Source organism: Fundulus heteroclitus, chromosome 24 (assembly GCF_011125445.2).
Source record: "Fundulus heteroclitus isolate FHET01 chromosome 24, MU-UCD_Fhet_4.1, whole genome shotgun sequence".
Lineage (NCBI taxonomy): Eukaryota > Metazoa > Chordata > Actinopteri > Cyprinodontiformes > Fundulidae > Fundulus > Fundulus heteroclitus.
This window is the reverse complement of record NC_046384.1, coordinates 18,305,532-18,321,488: the sequence shown is the minus strand read 5'-3', so window position 1 is coordinate 18,321,488 and position 15,957 is coordinate 18,305,532. Positions and strand designations below refer to the sequence as shown.

Here is a 15,957-nt window from a genome sequence, read left to right as displayed (position 1 = left end):
ACTGGAAAATGAAACCAGCATCTCCATAAGGTTTGTCAGAGGAAGGAGGGACGACGTGCTGGATCAAGTCACAAAATTCAACAAGGATACAGCACTCGTCGTCTTCTGTATCACGTTTCGCAACTAAAAGTAGCAAATTAAAAAAATAGACCTGTCACACATCCAACTAAGAATTTTCAGGTTGCCAAAATACATCTGCATTACCTCTATTTATACATTCAATTAAGGAAAATCTCAAATCAGAATATAGAGAACAGTAAAGGACACAATGATATTCATCTTCCGCCACATTAAGGTCAGAGAACAGACTTTCTCCTCCACAGGGAGACCTTTCTACCCACCCACCCACTTCCACAGCCAGAGCAAGGCTACCACTTCTAATCTGGGCACAAAGAGACGTTTTTTTTCACGGGATAACTTCAGTTTTACACAGCGCTCAGTCACTTTTCCTTAAGCTGAATAGAGTTTCTTTGTTTATTTTTTTCTACAAATATCTTGTTTCCGTCGCTTCTTGAAATTGTTATTTATGGAATTTAAATTACACTGCTGTTTATTTAAAAACATAGTCTAAATCAGAAATTAGGTAAAAAACACAGCAGTTTTATTGGTCAGCCTTCCTCTGGCAGCTGAATAAGGCGGCTCCATAAGCGAAGCATCTCTACGCCGCTTTATAAGGCAGGACACCCTTCCCGTGTTACCTACTGCCAATTTAGCAGCGTACACCTAAAATATACAGGGGTTGGACAATGGAACTGAAACACCTGGTTTTAGACCACAATAATTTATTAGTATGGTGTAGGGCCTTCTTTTGCGGCCAATACAGCATCAATTCGTCTTGCTCTGCTTTGTTGATTGATGCTTTCTTGGGAATGACATATACAAGTCCTGCACAGTAGTCAGAGGGATTTTAAGCCATTCTTCTTGCAGGATAGTGGTCAGGTCACGACGTGATGCTGGTGGAGGAAAATGTTTCCTGACTCGCTCCTCCAAAACACCCCAAAGTGGCTCAATAATTTAGATCTAGTGACTGTGCAGGCCATGGGAGATGTTCAACTTCATTTTCAAGTTCATCAAACCAATCTTTCACCAGTCTTGCTGTGTGTATTGGTGCATTGTCATCCTGATACACGGCACCTCCTTCAGGATACAATGTTTGAACCATTGGATGCACATGGTCCCCCAGAATGGTTCGGTAGTCCTTGGCAGTGACGCGCCCATCTAGCACAAGTATGGGGCCAAGGGAATGCCATGATATGGCAGCCCAAACCATTACTGATCCACCCCCATGCTTCACTCTGGGCATGCAACAGTCTGGGTAATATGCTTCTTTGGGGCTTCTCCACACCGTAACTCTCCCGGATGTGGGGAAAACAGTAAAGGTGGACTCATCAGAGAACAATACATGTTTCAAATTGTCCACAGCCCAAGATTTGCGCTCCTTGCACTATTGAAACCGACGTTTGGCATTGGCACGAGTGACCAAAGGTTTGGCTATAGCAGCCCGGCTGTGGATATTGACCCTGTGGAGACAGTTTTGGTGGAAACAGGAGAGTTGAGGTGCGCATTTAATTCTGCTGTGATTTGGGGAGCCGTGGTTTTATGTTTTTTGGATACAATCCGGGTTAGCACCCGAACATCCCTTTCAGACAGCTTCCTCTTGCGTCCACAGTTAATCCTGTTGGATGTGGTTCATCCTTCTTGGTGGTATGCTGACATTACCCTGGATACCGTGGCTCTTGATACATCACAAAGACTTGCTGTCTTGGTTACAGATGCGCCAGCAAGACGTGCACCAACAATTTATCCTCCTTTGAACTCACCCATGTCACCCATAATGTTGTGTGCATTGCAATATTTTGAGCAAAACTGTGCTCTTACCCTGCTAATTGGACCTTCACACTCTGCTCTTATTGGTTCAATGTGCAATTAATGAAGATTGGCCACCAGGCTGGTCCAATTTAGCCATGAAACCTCCCACATTAAAATGAGAGGTGTTTCAGTTTCATTGTCCAACCCCTGTGTCTGACTGCTTTATTCTGAGACGCACTAATCCATTTAGTTCCCCCCAAACCCCAGCAACAATGGGGCCAAAAACAGAGACGCCCAGATAAACTGGTGAATAAAGTCAAATAAGCTTAAATCTTAAAGAACGCTTTACATTTCATAATGGTGTCTGTGTTTTCTGAAGCGGCTCATCTGTCTGTAGCAGTAAATAAAGTGACGGATGGAGTGGACATGATTTAGTCACTGTAGACTTCCAGCACGAGTCAGATCCATGCAGCAGGTTTTCTCTCCTCTTTGATGCGTGAGCCAGCCAAAGCAGCTTTTCGTGGCTCCAAGGCCGTAGTGCAATATTAATGCTGCTGCAGCGGCACTGAGAGCTCTGCAGCCGCCTTCCTCCTCTCCCAGCCCTCCTTTGTGCTCCGGCCTTCAGGCTGCGCCGACTCTTTCTGCTGTGAAACTCTTAAGACGCTGCAGCAAGAAGATTATTACAGCTGAACGGCAACCAGAGATGTTTGCAATGAAGGAGAAGCTAAAGAGTAATTTAGGACTACCGTTGGTCGTTTAGGAGGGGGCGGATGCAGTCTGTGCTGATTGATCCAGAATCTGAGAGCATTAGGGGAGAGGGGGGGGGCTACCTGCAGAGACTGGAGGGTTGCTGAGGAGGACCTGCAGCAAGGAGCTGAGAGCTGCTCTGGGAGGTCACTGTGAGGCTGCCAGAAGGGATTTTAGTAGAGGCGTCTGATTTGAAGCATTAGGAGCCAATGCTTCAAATCAGCTCTCACCACTGCTGTTACTGCATAACCATAAAACATCAAATGGATAACGAAGCATTAGATAGAACCTGAGGTTTATCTCTGTGGGGCGCCGTCATCAGCTTCAAATACTCAGTTTCTCCTTTCTCGGTCTCTTCCAGGACGACTTCCTGTTCAGCGTGTCCATCGTCAGCGGCTTGGTGTGCGTCGTCCTGGCCGTGATCAAGTTCATGCTCGGCAAAGTGCTCACCAGCCGCGCTCTCATCACCGACGGTACGCGTGCTCACGTGGGTTCTGTGAAACGCGTGATCCAGAGCGCCGCTCTTATCTTCTAACTAAGTCAGACCTTCACGTCTGAAAGCGTGACATTTATTTGTACGTCGACATTCCTGGACTCCTCCACCCACACAGAGCAGCTTCAGTCAGCCTGAAACACACTGGAGGCATTCAAGCCTCCCTCTGCTTTATGTAACTCATATTTTCACATTCTGATGGTTATTCCCACAGCATGATGCTGCCACCGCCACGTTTCACATCTCAGCTGCTTCTCTGCTTTATCTCATAAGATCCTAACATACGTGAAGATTTGTAGCTGTAATGTGACAAAAGGTGCAAAAGTTCAACTGCTTTAAATGCTGCAATGTAGGAGCGCACAGAAAGGTTTCTGAACCAAGCAGCATTTCCTCTTTCCAGGATTCAACTCTATGGTTGGAGGGATCATGGGCTTCTCCATCCTCATCAGTGCTGAAGTGTTCAAACATGAGCCCAAGGTGTGGTACCTGGATGGAACAATAGGCGTCCTCATGGGCCTCATCATCCTCGCCTACGGAGTCAAGTAAGCTGCATCCACATGTGTCTGAAACAAGCGTTCTCCGTCACGTTTGCATGTTTTCTGCTGTCAGTAAATCGTCACTTGGTTTGGTTTTGAGAGTGTAAGAAGAGAAAGATGCCCTTAATCAGCAGCACTGGCTCAAATTATTGACACCAGGGGTGTCTATAATCCTCAAAGACGAGACTGAATTCAGCAGCTACTGCGCCGTCTCAAAAGTTTCCATAGCCATTATATAACTTCTTCACATTTTGTCATGTTACATCCACAAAAACCGTGGATTAATGTGATATTATGTGATAAACCAACACAATGTAGCGTATCATTATTTACAAAAAAATGGAAATAAGATGAGTAAAATTTTCTTGAAATTAGTGCATTTGTCTTTGAGGTAAATAAGATTATCTGCCAAGGGAATGAGTATGTTGACCTCTAAAATAAGATAATTAGATAGGCTGCACTTATAAATAAAATGAGTTGTTCCCATACTAAGTTAAAAAATCTTATTCCATTGGCAGATCATCTAATTTACCTGCTCAGGACAAATCAAGGACAAATACACTAATTTTAAGAATATTTTACTTATTTCAGTTCCGTTTTTGCAGTGGCATAGGTTAAAAATGCATTTACAAATGAAAATATAAAGTATAGTGGGCATTTGTATCAGCCTTCTTTACTCAAATATAGTATAATTGCTATATAAAGTATAAAGTCCTCTGAAACTTTGACAAACAGTATCACGTAGAAAAAGGGACACAACTGGAGGAGCTGCAGAGATTCAGAGCTCAGGTGTGGGAATCTGTCCACAACTAAAATAAGTTGAACTTCCCAACTGTGACTTCTGTAGAGGTGAAGCCAGAAGAAGTCCTGTGTGTGGTTTGCCACGCCCCATAATGGGGACTATATATCCACAGGTTCTACACACCTGTGGAGGAAAACTACACATCACTATATGAACACCATCCCCACGCTGAAACACGATGGGAGTAGGATCATGCAAGTTGCTGTTCAGAGATGTTCTTTATCCAGTCTGAGTGAGTCAGAGTAGGTTTATAAAGCTGGCAGCGACATCCCACAAAAGGCCCAGAGCTGTAGCTGCAGACTCACTTTTCACGGCAAAGTATTGAGTGGCTAAATGCAAATGTCACACTTTTCAGGTTTTTATTTGTGAAAACGTCTTATAACCATGTTATTTCCCTTTCATTTTACAAATGGGCGCTACAAACCCCAAATAAAATAGTTTGTGCACTGTGACAAACTGAGAAGAAAAATCAAGGGCTTTTCTGAGGAGAGAAACTCAAAAGGAGGGGTTATGTTAACATTTTCAGCACAGTATGAAGGGAAATTATTGGATTTACTTCATAAATCTGCGTGTTGATTTAACTCCTACAATAAAAGTGTCATTTAAGTAAAACAGTTTAGAAAAAAGGTGAAGATGTACAGGCTTTGTTAAAAGAAAAAAAAGCCTTTTGTTAAAAGTTTAAATTGTTTCAGGGAGAAACACAGCAGGTATTTTCCACTGTTGCATGCTGGGATAACCAGTTTGACCTAAAAACTGTCCTCCGTGTGCTCCAGGCTGCTGCGGGACATGATCCCCCGGGTCAGGCAGACCAGGAACTACGAGCGCTTTGAGTGACGGCTCACAGAGGAAACCAAGGGGGCCGAGAGGACGGGGGACAGTAGAGACGCTCCTTACTGTCCATCCACAGACGGTCCCACTCCGTCCCCGAGCTGAAGACGTCTCTGTCAGCCAAAGACTGAACTGCGGATCTGAAGCGGATGGGGAACGGTGATGATGGATGAAAGCTTTGGGAACTTGAGTGTTTTACAGTTCAGTGTACATACAGTTTATCTAAGCCTGTCTGGTCACAGTGAGTGGGTGCTCCGCTTTTCCATGCCTCCATTTGTAGTTCTGAGTTTGGGCCGCAGTTTGTTAAAGGCTAATGAGCCGAGAGATTTTAGTTCAGCCAGCTGATTTAGTGTGCCTCAGCTCCAGCTCATCACGATGTAACAGATTATTTGTCCCGTGGTTCCTGGAGGCCATGGCTCAGTTGTGCTATAAAACATTGCAGTGCATCAGCTCCAGGTGATTGATGTAGCAGCTCAGTATTACCAGAGTTTTACTTTTTTATGACCGCAGAGAAGCAAGTCAATATAAGGCCCATTAGGCAAAGGAAGGAGGTCCGGCATTTTAGTGGCTCCGTTCCAACTTTCCCATGCCAGCTTCATTTATTTCAGTCGTGGCCTGCGCTGCACTCACTCTAACAGGGGAAACATAGTTGGAATGACCTTATTTTTTTTATTTGCCATCCAAGAAAAGCATTTGATGTCAAAATCCTGTATTGTTCCAGACTCAAATCTCCACAATCCTCATGTAGCCTTTTATTGAAGTATGACTCCAATGATTCTCCATTAATTTATGGTAGATGCTTCTGCAGAGGTCAGGTTATGATATCGGATGGACGGCCAAATGTGGATATAGAGGATGAATGTATGTGAGTCAGATGGACAAATGGACGGAGCATTTATGCAGTGAGTCAGGAAATTAATTCTGGAAATGCTAATATTTTTTCCATACTCTTATCTCAGAAAATACCTGAAACAGTCTGGTAGGACATTCAGAACTTGCACCACCTACTGGACTAAAGAGGTTACTGCATTTTTATCTAACTACGTACTGTATTTAATACATTTTAGCGTAAAGCAAGTAGAGATGTAGACGTCTGAAGCTTATTTAAAACTAAACCTTTCAGCAGAAATCTGTCTTAAGATACCAGTTTGCTACCTCCTGTGATTAAAAAGTGGTTTCTTATTGGATTATCCAGCAGGTTTGCTCTGTAACATGAAGAGGGAGTGTTTCCTGTTCTGTTTTTAGTTGTTTTCTCACAGGCAGAAAAAGCAGCTGTTTGATTGGGGAATGTTTCCTCTAAAAGCTGCCATGAGTCCCACACTTAAAGTGTTTTTTTTCACCTGGTTTCCAGAGAGTTAACTGGGTTTTGACTCCCTCGTGGTCCATTGCTTCCAGTGTGTACTGCAGTAGCGTTTCATCATGACGAGCTGGATTCAGTCAGGTTAGTGAAGACTGCAGCAGCGTCTGCAGGTACTGCAACAAAACAGCCTTGATTGACTATCCGGAGTTTAGCTCTTTTATTGCCTGACCGCTGGCTGGTTAATCTGATAAATCTGAAACAAACCGATCTAAGGCACCAGCTCCAAAGCTTGGATGCAGGTTCATTGTTTTCCAGGATGTAGCTGCGTTGCCTTCGGCTACAGGTGAGACTGCAATAGGTGTTCCTGGAAAACATTGGATGTGGAAGTTCACATTTACCGTTCTGGGCAGCCGCCAGCTCAACGAGTCAATATTTATCTTAATCATTTATCAAGAGTCAACATGGGAGCTTTTTTTCTGAGCTGCAGTTTGCTCTGGGATTTAAACGGGCAGCTCCAGGTTTAATGTAAGACGAAGGCGAGATGCAGTCAACACGCCACGCTTCCTTCATGTTCATCTTTTCCTGACTGGGAATATCTCGTCCTGCTTGAAAAGATTTTATTATTCAGGGCGTTGGAGACGCCCTGCTTCTGTTTCTATCTGTGCTCGTATTTAAATCTAAAGCCTTAACTCTGCCGATCAGTGAAATGTAATTATTAATGTTAGCGAGTGAAGTTCTGATTGTCAGGTTACAGCAGGGTCCAGGATGTTGTGCTCTTTTTATGAACTTTCCTCACTTGCTGCAGTGGCTGTAAATGAATGTATACTCTGTGCTTTGATGCTAGTTTTTAATTACATGCAAACATTACTGTTTTTAAAACTTGAATGTAAAATGAATCTTTTATTGCAGCAGCATAATCGCTCATTGTAAACTGTAGAAAAATAGTTATGCCCTTTTTTTATCTGAAAGACCATTAAAAGTATTTTTAAAACTTTTTATTCAAACCAACCATTGTGTGCAGGCTTGATGCCAACTAGTTAAGACATTTTACGTCTCTTCCAAAATGCTTCTTTAGTTCTATGCATGGTTGCAGTAACTAATGAATTGTAGTCAGGACAAAAAGTGGGACAATTAGGACTGATTTCCTGGTCCTGCCCTGTTTGGGTCGTTTCCCAAGGTGTGAATTGTAAAGTCGCCTCTGGAGGACAGAGGAGGATGTGACAGCTCTTCTTCCAAAGATTTTGGATACCTCAGTATTCTCTTGAAAATACTAAGCAAATATCTGTAAATGGGCTGTCTTTGGTTCTTTCAGCAGGATAATGATCTAAAACATGTGGCCAAATCAACACAAATTGTTAACCAGACATAAAATAATGTCGATCTCAGTCCCTGGATGAAATCTAATGGAGAACTTCTGGGCTTAGAGTAGAAAAGACTCTGGACGATCCAAAGAAACTGCGCATAAAAGGGATTAAACGAATTACATTGCGTGCAGCAACTACTTAATGAAGGATTTTTCCCCCTTCCAAGAATAAATGGAAAACTGCAGTTTCTGCACTTTTCAGTGTGTGTCTATGCTGTTGCAGTAAAACATGGTACTGTGTGAGGCTTTATCCACATCTTTACAGGAATGAAGTTGGCCGGCGTGTATGAAGCCATGAGAAACTTCAGGTTATCTTTGGCCAGTTGCATCCTAAAACGTATCAACTGTGTGTACCTTCCTGTGATGTTATGGAAATAATCCAGAACCTGAGCCACTTGTCACCAAAAAAAGATTTATTTAAAAAATAAAGCTGTTTCCCTCTGATTAAGAACAAACAAATTGTCACCGTTCACCTTTTGGCTGATTGGACTGTAGTCATCACTGCTCTGCTGTTTTCAGACGCTAGATGCTAACTTCAAACAAGACTTGAAAAACAAATTGACTCGTTCAAGTGACTGTAAAACAGATTAAAAAACAAAAAACAAAACGCTGCGGTCAACAAAAACGAGATATGGTTGGTGCTCGGAGCCGATTCGTAGAAGCCAAACAGAGATTGTGAGGCTTGAAAAACAAAAAGGAAATAAGGCTTGTGGCTGCAACTTTAAAACAGGGTTGTCTCACGGCTGTTCACTCAGGAAGAGCAAACCACGAGGGTAGAGCGCTCAGCTGAGGGAAGGCTGTAGACCTCTGAATAATCAGTTTAAGGCAGCCCGTTATTCTACATCTGCTGCTATGATCCAATTACTCCCAACACTGTTAATTGGGTAATCTGGTTACTAGGAGGCAGAACCAAACTGAAAACACCAAAAGGCACATTTATGTTTTTTAAAATAAAAAAAACAAAAACACCAAATACTAACTTGGCAGCAGATCACCGACGAAAGAAAAACAATTTGAGCAAACACAGAAAGTGAAGCGCGAGTTTCTCCAAAAACATGTAAAAAGAAAAACACCCCGAACAGTTTGAGGTTCCTGCTCCTTTTGGAATAAAATAAGGCACATTTGTCTGCTACTATCCATCTTAAAGACAGCGATGAGACAAAAGAGAAGCTGGTAATTCACGTCTTTAACCAATGACTCCAAATAGTACAAGAAGAGCTTTGCCCCTTTTTGTCTAGGAAATACAAGCTGTGACAACAGCGCCCCCTGCTGTTTGATCTGTACCTGCAGGTAATGGTATAATTAGGAAGACACTAAAACTTAATGTAACTGATGTTTGTCTTCAGTATTAATGGCTTCATATATTTTACGGGGATTTTGTTATACGCCAACACAAAGTGGATTGTTACTGAATATGGAGGGAAATGACGCTTGGTTTTTACAAATAAAATTTAGGAAAGACCTTTTTATTCAGCAAACTAAATCCAGGACCATCCTGGATGTTCATCGTCCACACAGCGTGAGCTGCAATGGCCTAGTCAATAGAGAGTCTGTGGTAAGACCCGGCTCTCAGTTTGAGCTATTTTGCATAGAATGAGTAAAATTGGTAGATGGATACCCTAAAAGATTTGCATTCAGTTGCCACAGGATCTAAAACGATGTTGAAACCATGAATCATTTCCGTTCCACACTTTCTACTTTCTGTTGGTTGATTAAAGATTGTGGTTTAGATAAGTGATAAAAGTTTCACAGGTATGAACTGTGTTTTTTTAAGTCTCGTATCGCTTCTAAAAGCTGAAGAGTTGCAGACAAACCTCATCTTAATCATACATTTTACGATCATTTTATTCTTAAATTACCATCCATAAATAAAAACTGTTAAACAGAAAAAAAGAATAAAGACATCCCTGCTATAAATAAAAAGATTTCCAGCAAAACACAGCCATAAAGATCTGCATACAAAATAAATACAAAAAGGAAAATTTCAACTTATATGAACAATATACAGTGTCACTAATATCTTTTTTAGAAATCTCATACCATAGTGCATTTTTTTTTTCATTTATTACAAGAACTACAAACTTATTTACTTTTTAGTCTGCAGGCAAATTAAAAATACTAATGATTATCCAAGAAAACCAGGTTGTGCACTGCAGGAATGCGTAGTTGGCATGTTTTTGCTGCTTACCGTTTGCTGGACAAACATTTTCTACACGTTTAGACAGCTGGTCTACGTGAAGACACGGATGGACGGCTGTAAGGTTATCGTGTTTCTCTGCAGGCTGCGGTGTTATAGCCTCACTGACTACGCTCTATCATCTACGACGTGACAACATCATGTCTAGCACACGGCGACCCTGTACACCACAGCGCTAGCCACAGAATGACCCTCCACCCCGGCAGGGACCAGACGATACGTAGCAACACTTTCACAATTCTCTACTGGCCTTTTGCAGAATCTCTCTCTCACACACACACACTCACACACTCAGTCATCCTTAATGCAAATGTGCAACTTAAGCAAATAAAAATGAAGACCAATGCTGACTGCTCCACTTCTGAACATTAAAATCTGGGACAGGAGGACGGGGGGGTGTGTGTGTTTCAGAGACCGATAAAACTTGCAGAATAAAAATCTAGACATCTACGTTTACCGAGGACGCCCTCATCTCTCTTGTGCAGAGGAATGAGCTGGTTACAGTGTAAAACTTCTTCTTCTTCTTCAGCATGTATAAGTGTGTATCCAGTCCAGTGCAAACCTACCTAAAGAAGAACAGTGTTAGATTTGAACAGGAGGAATGGACGGAGGTTGTGGAGTGGCGGTCAGTAGAGGGCGGTAGAGTCTGTTTCCTGCTTGAGCAGAAAGGCAGTCACTGATATGAGCTGTGGGCTTAAAGTCTGACCCGACTCCCTTTGTTAGTTCAAGTAAAGCCACCAGTTTCCTGGAGTCTCGGCGCCCCCTGCTGGTAAATCAGAGTTTACGGGCGCGCTGGTTGGCTACAGGAGCGGGTCCCTTCCTGCAGCTGGGGGGAAAATAATAAATATGAAGAACAAACACGGCCGTAGAAAGTCTTCCATGTGTCTGTCGCTCCTCTTCCCCACCCCTCCTCACTTCGCTCCGCCAGCCTGCAGGTGCTATAGGCAGTCTTTGCAGAGCGCCACTTGGCCTTTCATGTAGTCGCGGCAGGGGCAGATGCGCCGCAGCGTCTGGTGGGCGCCGGCGCAGCTGAACAGCAGCAGGTCCGACTGGAAGATGCAGTGGTGGCGGGATTCGCTGTAGGCCGGGACCACCGTGTCGGCGCTGGAATCCACCGTCCTGCAGTTCACGCCGAACCTGACAAACACACACAGCGTCAGCTACATTTGTTCTCTGTGTGTGTGAGGAAGGCTCACTTCTTCCACCTTGCGGCCATTTTTAACAATCCAGGCGAGCGTTGCCCAGATTCCTACCTTTCCAGGTCTTTGTCCTTGTTGAGGTGCTGGAAAAAGGAGGGTTCACAAATGAGCTGCGCCTCCTGACACACCTGTTTACATGACTGACCGGGCTCAGCCATTTTGACCTGCAGGGCGCTGAGGGGGGGCCACATGACCTGACCATGGCAGAAGTCCTGACCAGGAAAGAAGACGTTGTCAGGAAACACAGACAGGAAACACGTATTACTGCTTCAGTTGTGGAGTCGGAGGCTCGATCTGAATACCGTTCTAGAGCAAGGACTCTTTAGCTACAGAGGAAGTGTGTCAGCAGTCACCATAAGTGCTGTCTGAATAGCGCAGTCAGTAAGGAAGGAGGTAGGAAAAGGAGCCTGTATGCTTCCTATCACGGCTAGTTTAGCCTAGGAACCTCTCAAAGTCCCTTACCGGTGCTATGAACCCTTAAGGTATCCCACAATCCTTTGCGTGACATGACTCACAAGCACAGCCTCCACACAGAAAGCAACGAAAATGTCCAGAGAGGAGAGGGCACACATTTGTAGTTCATTTTCAGCCATGAACGTCTCTGTCCTGTAATGACGGCGGAGTTAAAGCTGTCTGAAATCAGCACAGCAGTCCAAAGCTCCTTTCCTCCCCATAACAGACTTCTTACTGTTGACCCCGTAAAAAGTTACGGAACAGGAGATGGGAGCAGAAGCTATAGGGTATTCAGATGGAGCCCAAGTCTCTGGAGCATCTTCTTCCACATGGTTTATAGTAAATTAACAAAACCTTCTACGGCTTTTTCCCCCAACAATGCTTTCTACTTTAAACGTCTCCAGGACCTGCCCTGTTGTGTTTTCCAACAAACCTCTGAGGCCTAGAACAGCTGGATTTAGGCTGAGGTTACATTACACACCACCAGGCTCTGTTAACTTATCAGGTGACGATGACTCGCTACAGAAGATTTTATTTGAATTCATACTTTAGTTTTGTTTAAAAATCGCAATCTTTTGCAACCTTACCACCGTGCATTAGTTTGTGCGGTCTATGATAAACTACTAATAAAGTAGTTAGCTTTTTTATATGTGAGCAGAAGTGAAAATGTTCAAGGGATCTGGGCAAAGGGTTCTTATGATCTGCTATTTTATTGTTTGTTTTTAAGAAGATCAAAGAGAAGGCGCTCCAGGATCCAGCTAACAAAGAGCTCACCCTCTAGGAAAGTGAGCCTTGATAATCGCCTCACATGCAGCTAATTAGAAGCTACGATTAATTAAACCTTCATTCTGTAACGGTGCCAGAGGACAACCACCAGTTTTCAGAGAGACAGGAGGAGATCTCATGTGTAAACAGGAACAACCTCCGCAGAGCGTACCTGGTTCTCGATGAACGCGTTCACTCTCTGCAGCATCCCCTCACAGGTGAACTCGTAGGGCAGATAGGGCTCGATCTGACGGGAAAAACACAACAAAACTCATTATTTAGAGACGGATCAGTATATGGGCATCGGAAGAGAAACTTTATCCATGCGCCCGCTCCGTGTACCGCTGCCTCCAGAGCCCCTTGGGTCTCTGCTCACTCTGGATTACAGCTAAAGGCTTAAAGCACACAGGAGCAACAACTACAGCCTTTGTTGTTGCACCGAGTCGCTTTCTGTGTCTTTGTGCTGGGGGGGGGGCAAGACGAGGACGAAGGGGAGGCAGGGAGAGCGAGCCAAGCTGGAGCCTGGTAGGCTGCTGATCACGAGGCATACGAGACTCTTCAGGCTGCTCCTCTGAACAAAGCTTTTGTTCTGGGCCAGTGGGCAGAGCACAGCGATACGGCAGGTTTGCATATTCATGGAGCCGGCCTCACTTTCATCCTTTATCTCCACATCTGTCTTGCTAGCGCGGGCTTACGTGTGCGCTAGTAGCCGGCGCGTTTGATTGCTTCTTACCTTCTGGCTGAGGATGGAGCGGAGGGCGCGCTCCACCTCGGCAGAGTTCTCTATGTCCACCGTCCAGACGTGGGGCTGCCCGATGTACACCTCTGCGTACGGATGCTGAGAGGTCAGCTGTGGGCGAGACGGAGCAGAGGTGAGGAGGAGAAAGCAGAGACGAGCCGTTCCAATGCACAGGTGTGTCCTCTCACCTCTCTCAGGGTGGGCTTGCCTTTGAAGAAGTCCGTGTTTTTGCTGCTCTTCGGAGGCGTGAATTTGGGGTTGAGGAAGGCGCAGCCGTTGGCGATGGCCTCTAAAGGAGCGGGACCCTCGTAGGGGAAGGACAGACCCACAAACAACTGAAATATAGAAAAATACACAGTAAAAACTTAAAGGGGAACTTTATTTTTCCAGTGTTGCCACAGGTTCTCAACTGGATTACTGTCTGGACTTTGACTAGGACATTATAGCAGGAATGAGCTTTGATAGAAAGCGTTCCAGTGTAGCTCTGGCTGCGTGTTTAGTGTCTTTCAGCCTTTAACAGGTTCTCTACCCATCAGCTCTGATACTGAAGACAAACATCCACACAGCATGATGCTGCCACCACCAGCATGGATTTTACTTAAAGGCGTTGTTGTTGTGCTTTGACTTTTTCATAGAATGAGGAGTTCATCTCCTGAAATACTCAGAACAGTCAGGCTGCAGCGGCGGTGAAGTTAATTTGCTGTCTGACATCAGCCATTAAGGCGTCTTTGAAACTAAATGTTATCAGCACAAAATACGGCGGAGGCAGCACATTCTCTAAGAGCAACAAGGGAGGAAAAACAAGCAGAGTAATAGGAAGACATCAATCTTGGGCTGAGCCCTCCCATGAGCCTGCAGGAGTTTGTCAACATGGGTTACAGACGGAGGCGCGCTGAACCTCCGCGGGAACTTCACATGACTCGATGCAACCGTGAACCGTTAAAGTAAGGCTGGTTGGGATTTTGAAGACCGGCGGTAAACTGCTGCAGAGCAGCTTGTCCACAACAACGAGAGACTGCCATCAAAAAGGCTGACAGAGAGCAGCTGCTAACACACAATGCTGCATTGTAGCTTAAAATCTGCCTGCGCTCACATGACAGCTCCTACTTGTGTTGATAATTATGCTCTGTGGGCTCTTGCAGTATTTATGCCCTGTTTGACCAACAGGTGGCAGCACAAGCCGCGCTCTTTAATATTCCTCCTCAAAGCTGAGAAACAAAGAGCACTATTTATAGAGCGAGGAGGGAAGGGGGCTGAATCCATACAGGCTGAAGGACTCTGAGGCTCAGAGGGAGGAGCTCATGGATACCAGCCAGCATCTCTGATCTGGCTGCTATGGATTAAAATGAAGAGAGGAAAAAAAAAAAAAAACTACACAAATCAATGGGGAATATGTCTTTGACCCAGATTCTCCCCATTAGCTCACATTAAAACCATCCTGTTTACATGTTCTCCTCGAAGCCTCTGCCTGCATGCTGCACTGCTCCGTATCAAAGCTCCCACTGACTGGCACGCTTGAAGAAGCCCGCTGCCTCACTGTGCAGCTACGCCGAGCTCCAAGACACAAATGAGACGAAAAAAAACAAAAAATAAATACACGACAAGCCGGATGGAACGTCGACACATCGCAGCTAAATAAATGGCTCTGACACGGGTTTTTTAAACTGTTAAAGAGTCTCCTGTGTGCTTTCAGACTCTTACTCCCCCTAAAGCAACAATTGCATCAGCCTGCTGCTCATCAGATGGGTTAAAGCATCCGCAGCAGGCTGCACCCATCCATCAGCAGCTCCAGAGAGGAAAAACAACCTTATCGAGTTTGTAATCTCCAAAACTCCTAAATTTAGGCCTTATACCTCGTTGAAAAGCTCAAATACCAAAGTGTTGAGAGGAAGGACACTAATACGTTGGTGTTTAACTCCCCCTGTATGCTGGACATCAGCAGCCATGGAGTCTGAGCAGCTTCCTGTCTCCCACTGCTTGATGCTGCCACTAGCAGTGAGGATGGAGTGAAACGCTCCATCCGACTAGAACATGGTTATTTTGCAATGCCCTGAAACATCTCTGATGATTTTATCATGGGTGGGCCCTTTATCTGAGAGTCCTAATGCTGCAGTCATTGACACACGGTCGCATTTTAAACGCTAAACTTTTCTGAAATGGAACTCAGTTCATAACAGATTTTATGAGGAAATGACATTAATGATTCAGAAGCTTTAAAGGGGTAAATGACTGACATTACAACAGAAAAAACAATGATCAGGATAGTGACAGATTAAGTATTACGACAAGGTGAAACTTCAAATAAATAAACATTTTAACAATTCAAAACCTTAGTGCAGGCTTTAATAACATGAGCAAGTGCTGTTCTAGATAAAAAAAAGCTTTCTTTGTACTTTCATATTGTTTTCTAGATCATTTGTTTTGTGTCATGTAAAGGTTTTGTATTCAGAAGACATCTTAACGGAGCACCAGCTCATTCCTCTGCTTAAAGCATCGACAGCGCAGTCAGACAATGTTCCCAGGAACGGTGCCAGCAAACCATCCAGGTGCTCCATGAAGGCAACGCCACACAAAGAAGATAGGACGCGATACTGAGCCTCACCATTTCCATGAATTCTCTGGTAGTGTGCAGCGCTACACACACACACACACACACACACACACACACACAGACGGTGGGGGAGAAAATAAACAGCAGGATCTCGTCTCCGTATCTCGGCTTAAAA

General features: G+C 44.3%; 2 protein-coding genes across 2 annotated transcripts in view; one reads left to right on the top strand and one right to left on the bottom strand.

Annotated features, from left to right (window-relative positions):
- The window catches only part of LOC105932546 (transmembrane protein 163), a 28,415-nt gene extending 21,949 nt beyond the window's left edge, over window positions 1-6,466 (top strand). The window contains exons 6-8 of the mRNA XM_021321098.2: window positions 2,918-3,029; window positions 3,450-3,591; window positions 5,161-6,466. Coding sequence (XP_021176773.1) covers window positions 2,918-3,029; window positions 3,450-3,591; window positions 5,161-5,221 — 315 coding nt within the window. The 3' untranslated portion in view covers window positions 5,222-6,466. The remainder of the gene's footprint in view (window positions 1-2,917; window positions 3,030-3,449; window positions 3,592-5,160) is intronic.
- Window positions 6,467-8,537: 2,071 nt separating this feature from the next.
- The window catches only part of mgat5 (alpha-1,6-mannosylglycoprotein 6-beta-N-acetylglucosaminyltransferase), a 63,091-nt gene continuing 55,671 nt past the window's right edge, over window positions 8,538-15,957 (bottom strand). The window contains exons 12-16 of the mRNA XM_012871751.3: window positions 13,420-13,566; window positions 13,226-13,342; window positions 12,665-12,739; window positions 11,329-11,486; window positions 8,538-11,212 (exon numbers count right to left, since the gene is read on the bottom strand). Coding sequence (XP_012727205.2) covers window positions 11,014-11,212; window positions 11,329-11,486; window positions 12,665-12,739; window positions 13,226-13,342; window positions 13,420-13,566 — 696 coding nt within the window. The 3' untranslated portion in view covers window positions 8,538-11,013. The remainder of the gene's footprint in view (window positions 11,213-11,328; window positions 11,487-12,664; window positions 12,740-13,225; window positions 13,343-13,419; window positions 13,567-15,957) is intronic.